The sequence below is a fragment of the Phytophthora infestans genome, genomic scaffold (genome assembly GCF_000142945.1).
Source record: "Phytophthora infestans T30-4 supercont1.61 genomic scaffold, whole genome shotgun sequence".
Lineage (NCBI taxonomy): Eukaryota > Oomycota > Peronosporomycetes > Peronosporales > Peronosporaceae > Phytophthora > Phytophthora infestans.
The window spans coordinates 492,370-498,369 of NW_003303698.1; the positions used below are offsets into that span (position 1 = coordinate 492,370).

Sequence of the window (6,000 nt, forward strand, 5' to 3'; positions counted from 1 at the left end):
CACTTCGATCGTCATTCGTACTTCCTAACATACCAGGCAAGGTGTCCCGCATTCGACGGATCGCGTCATCCTAACCATCCGCATGGGATGTAGAACAGAAGTTCCGCGAGGCAACCACATCGTGAATATCATTACAAGCTCAAAGAATCACCTTGATTCTGCTGTTCAACTCTGTGGTGTAGCAGATTCGAGAAATTCGCGACGTCGCGGCCCTTCAATCAAGATTGACCGCAACCCATTATCCTTTTGGCGACCTAGGTATGGCTTCCACCAACCTGGCCAAACTGCTTGCGATCTCAGGCGTGTCAAGCCTGTTCAAACCGACTGTACCTACGGGTGTCGACATTATGGGGGATTATGTGATCTCAAGGGCGAACTTGGTCTCCTTGACGACGTAATCGCCGGGATGGGAGCCAGTGATTACATTACCTGCAGGCATCCAAGGTGGCGAGCATATAGCGATAACAGCTACAAGTCTTGGCCTAAACAAAATATAACATTTCAAACAGAGTTGTTTTACTTTAATCTTGACAAGTGCTCTTCGTCTCCGCTATTCCGGGCGCGGGATTGACTTTGGCGCACTCGACAAAGCGTTACAAATATTAAAATAGAAGATCGAAGATCGAGCACCTGGATTGCTTATCTAGGACGCCCGCCAGCCCACACTCAAGTCCACCGCTAAAAAAACGGCAAGCTTGTAAAGGAAGGGGGGAAGTTGCCCACCTCAAGGATCAACAGGTTGCGATCTCACTACTACAAGATCGTCAACCGAACCCGAATCGGCGCAGCGCTTAGAAGTATCCCCGGTGCTGCCAGACATCCCACTGTCCACGTAGATAGTACAAGGGGCGCATCTAGCGAGATCACTAAAAGCGCGAGTTAGCCCAGCCACAGGAAAACGAGTTGAGCACTGAGCCTCACGAAAGATCGGAGTACCCCCTCCGCTAGTCGGCAATTTAGGAGCCGTGTACAAGAGGACCTCAGCGATCAGCGATTTTAGCAGATCTACTTTTCCACAATTATTCCAGCAAAAAGAGTTACAAGAAATAGATCGCCTTGTCGAAGGTACTCAGCGAGACCCTAGACGATAAGTTCGCGACTGTCACACCGACAAGGTTCCGACTGTGACCGACTGTGATCGACAAACTGCAAACGGAACCCCATTGCGTAGAGACCAAGAGAGCGTGACATAAGGAGGCAATATTCGATTGTGCAGGCGAAACAACGCCATATCTACTCTAAATCTGGCGAAGATGAAGAAGTTTCGAAGTTGCCAGTCCTGCCCGGCCACGCGGGAGACCGAAGGAAACACCATCAGCAAAGAAAGCCAAGAAATGCGTGAAACCGCTGGTGTTCGCCGCGATTCATCGTATGTATCTAGATGTGTAGTGCTGTCGCAGTTACTAAGTGAAGACCACACTTTAAACTCATCTGAAAAGCCTATTGATAGCTACCACCTGTTCGAAGTCGAGAAGAAAGCTAACAATCAGCCCATCGCCCACCTCAAAGCTGGATCTGAAAGAGGACGAAAATATCACTGATTCTACAAACGAATTCCTTCAAAATGTAATAAGAAATGACTACGTTGCAAAGCGAGCACAAGGGTCTCAAGGAAGTGCAATAGTAGTCGAGGTGCCAAATATTGGAGCTTCCTCGGCAGAAACTCTAAGAACGATGCTTAGCTACCATCGCGCGATCGCTGCAATTTCCGCCATCGATAATGGGTAGCAACAATTGTCTTTATCACTCTAAATCGACTCGTGGCTATAAGTCGAAGAAGACGGAAGCCCGTTGGACCTGCTAAAACAAACGCGTCGTACAGTCAAATGAGTTAGGACTTGATTTTATTTACGTACCATTGGTCCTCTTCAGTAAGCGCTTGGAACCTGGCCTGAAACAAATTAGTGACAGTTTCAGGTTTCAGGTGGAATCGCCTTCAACTTGTCATTTTTCCCCTGAAACCGCGAAAAGTTCCAACAACACGCAACATTAGTGACAAAGTTTCAGCGACTGAAGAGGTCGCTGAAACCGCGAGCTTGCAAGATCGAAGAACCATCTGTGAGCTGTAAACTTACCTGCGTGTCGAGCGCCAGTGCATTGCAGTCTACCGGCTACACTGAGTACGCATGCGTGCAATGGCGAAGGACTATACCAAGGACTGTATGCACAAGGACATCGTTGGCTGTGCGCTGCCAAGATGGTGTACTCAAATGAGAGTGCATTTATCTAGATTTAGTATTGACTTATTTGCTATTTGTATACGTATCTACTTTTGCGGTACAGCGGTGTTCTGGCGGAGGCTGCTCCCCACTTTGCGTTTTGACGCCTGCCGCTCACCAGAGAGCAGCAGAGAAGAGCAGTCTCTCCAGACACCACAGTCCTGTCGCGGCCTTTTGCCCGGCACTTACGTGTTTACGTTACTTCCTGATTAGTTTCCTAAAGTTGACATTTAAGTGTATTTACATTTAAATGGCTCATACTCTTAGAAGCGATCGACACATGGAGAACAATCCTCCCGTGACGAACCCTACGTCACCACTCCATCCACATTCCGCCTTCACAAAACGGAAGAAGAAATCGAGCGTGAAGCTGCTATTGACGCACCTCCTCCACCTGCCACCCTACCGGTGCTTGTATATAAAAGCAAGCGTTACAAGTCAGCGGCACGGCCTCAGGCAGCAGCGCGGGCGAAGACAGCAGCGCGGCCTCAGTTGGTGGCGTGGCGACTGACAGTAAGAGTGAAACTTACAGCAGCAGTTCTTTGGCGGTTGTGGCCCTAAACCTTTGCTCCCTGCTAAATTAAATGCCAAGAATTACTGTTTTTTAATGATTGCGGATCGACATTAAATAGCTGCGAAAAGTGACTTTTAAAACTTTTTAAGATTTCAGGCTCCAAGTTTGTTAAAGACGGCCATTATTAGCGACGCTAATTCAAACTTTTATTTTTGTGTTTGAAGTATTGTAGATATACATTCTATACATCAGTGGGCGTGGCAATCTCCACGACGTCACCATCACTCGTATTACGACCAAGCTCTACTTAAAGAACCAGCAACTCGTAGTGGCTACATCCGACGTGTTTGGTTGGGTTGTGGGCAGGAAGGTAGCTATGGACGCTGACGCAGTCGAGGCCACGTTAATGGCGCTAGCTGGGGAGTGTGTCCTCATCCTAATTAGCTGCAATTCGAATCATAGGTGCTCTATCATGATTGATATGACCCAGCGTATTGTCTACATCGGCCATTGATGTAACCAAGCTACCTGAGCAGCGTTCGAGTGGTGGTGGAAAATTTAACTTCAATGCTGGTGAAAAGCACTAGAGAATGGTTTCACGTGTAGACCTACGAATCGGACATGGGGGCCAGCTGGACAAACTACAATACTGGCTTTCTTGTCCTACTTACTTTCGAGCAGTTCACGGTCCTTCTTCGGTCGGTCGAGTGATCAAGAAAGCCTTCGCAATAGAGACCTGAGCTTGTGATTATCCTACAAAAAATGAAGCTAATTAGTATTAAGAAAAGGTGGGGGGGGGGGCAAACTGGCTCATTTTGCCCAGTCGGGTGCCAGTTGGTCCAGTCGGTAGCTATTGCCCCATCTCAGGTCTTTCAGGCTGGTGCTGCGACGCGTGTCTTTTCACATATCTATTTTTAGCTACACCAGTAGCATGCCATGGCAGCATATTTGGCATCAAGCCTAAAAACAGCGTGAAGAAAGTGAAAAGAACTTATTCCGGCGATATATCACTAAACGCATTCTGTTTCAAATATCAGCCATTCTCTAGCTTACGTAAGCTTCATGTGGCACTTCTGGTCAAAACGTAAGCAGATTGGCTTATATTTTCAGGAACCCTTTTATTCCATGCCCAGCAGTCACTAAATTCTTCTATGGAGAGAATCAAGGATCGGGTCTGTCCGTGAATCCGTAAGCGTCGGATGCCTACGAGTACGTGCAGTTTTCATTGGTCAAAATACCGAGCCGAATCTAATCGTACTTGACATCGAAAACGCAACATGAGCGACGAAAGATTGTTAGATACTACATCATTGGAGGCTGATGTCAGGGCTATTCGCGACGCTTGTATTTCGCGAGACACGAGAAAGAAGTACGCGGGTAATATTAACGGGATAAAGAAATGGATTCGACAAGAGCTAGCCAAAGTTGACCCTGGAACAGATCGGTATTTTGACACAAGCGGTGATCTTGACCTTGCCCAGTTCACACCAGCGGTTTTTGAAACGTTTTTGTCGTACAAGCGAGTCCGAGCTCAGTCGGCAACGCTAAGCGGATATCGGAGTGCGATAAAGGACCTTTACCGCTTGAAGCGCATTCCAGTTCCTGTTGAACACGGAGATGACATGAAGCAGCTTTTCTCAGGCATCAAGAGAATGGAGGCTGAACTGAGCCAGAATAGCTCGCCTAAAATTTCAGGCAAGCAGCCGCTGACGTATTCGTTATACAAGTCACTGTGTAAGGCTACACTCAAGCGCAATGATAGTGGATTCTCTCATCTCTTTTTGACTTCACAATGGAATTTAATGTGCCGATCTGTGTCTGTCCAAACGCTACAGACCCTTCTAGTGGACTTAGTGGCAAAAGATGACAGCATCGAAGCTATATTTTACAGGACAAAAACGAATCAAGAAGGTTCCGGGCCGCGTGATCCTCGTCATCTTTACGCAAACCCGATTAGCCCATCGACGTGTTGGGTGACAGCACTAGGAGTTTATTTGGCCTGTAATCCACGATTAGAGCCTGGAGCTTTGTTTCCAGGATCTGACCCAAAGGTTAGATTCGGTAAGGCGTTAAGCAGCCTTCTCGAGAAACAGTGTGCTACTAAATGCTACGGAACCCACTCGGTGAGGAAAGGAGTAGCCACATATGCTTGCGGAGGAAGTACAAGTGGGCCGTCTATTGTAAGTGTGTGCTTAAGGTGCGGCTGGTAGTACAAGATAGACACTTTCGTTACGAGGCGGCTGGTGACCAGTTTTTAGGGCGTGTGGTGGCAGGACTACCTGTACATGACTCCAAATTTGTAGTCTTGCCACCACATTTTGTCAGCAATTCCGGCGCAGTTATCAGGTCAAGCGTAGCTGTTATGTTCCCACGGCTCGCTAACGAGACAAATTTGGCTGGGATTCTGGAGTTGTGTCTTGCATCACTAGTACATCACTCGGAGTTTTTGCTGGATAATCTCCCTATCAACCACCCTCTCTTCTCGTCGGCTATTTTCACGAATCAGACTATTCTCCACGACTTGAGATTACAGCTAGAAAGTGGCGAGTCACAATGAATGAAAGTAACGGGAATACCACCGCATATTAATCTGTACATGAAGTTGGAAATTCAGCAAAAATCGATCGACGCGCTTCCCGGTATGCTAGAGCAGCGGATGGAAGAAGTCCTAGAACGGAAAGGCGTGGCCGCTGGAAATATTACCCGGGACCTTCTTCGAGACGAAATCAGAGCGCTATTACAAGATGTAGGGCTCCAACGTTCACAGCCAGGCGATTCTGCCCAGGTAGCACCAAAACCAACGCGCGTCTGTTATTCCTGGGGCGGGAAATTTCACAATTTGCCGAAAACCTTGAATTTCCGAGCATCGATCCGCTGGGTGCATGGCAACTATGGTGGTTTGGTGATGACCGGCGTGAGTATCCACCCTATCGGACTATTTCATCTGCTGATCTAGATACACCAAAGAAAAAGGCAACGCTTTCAGAATGGTCAATATTCATGAGGCATATTATTAACGGCATTGAGGCAGAGGTAGATGCACCGATGCCAACTATCCGTGACCAAGCCCACTCCATTGAACTGTTTAACATGGGATCCAACACGTTAAAATTGAAGCCAAGCAAACGTAAGCGCCGTAGTACCCAGATAAAGCTTACCACGGTGTTGAGGCTGATTCGCGAAGCTGATAACCTCACACGTACCCTTCCCTATCAGGCACGCAAAAGGTATAAGGCTGCCTGTGACTGCGACAGTAAAGCGTCGAGT

General features: G+C 47.6%; 1 protein-coding gene across 1 annotated transcript; it reads left to right on the top strand.

The window, feature by feature from the left end:
- Positions 1-2,499: 2,499 nt before the first annotated feature.
- On the top strand, positions 2,500-3,821 carry PITG_17880 (uncharacterized protein; the record flags this gene model as incomplete). The annotated part of the gene is made up of 3 exons (XM_002896373.1): positions 2,500-2,583; positions 2,966-3,156; positions 3,782-3,821. 3 exons carry the CDS (start codon positions 2,500-2,502, stop codon positions 3,819-3,821), a joined length of 315 nt encoding a protein of 104 aa, XP_002896419.1.
- Between the last annotated feature and the right edge of the window lie 2,179 nt (positions 3,822-6,000).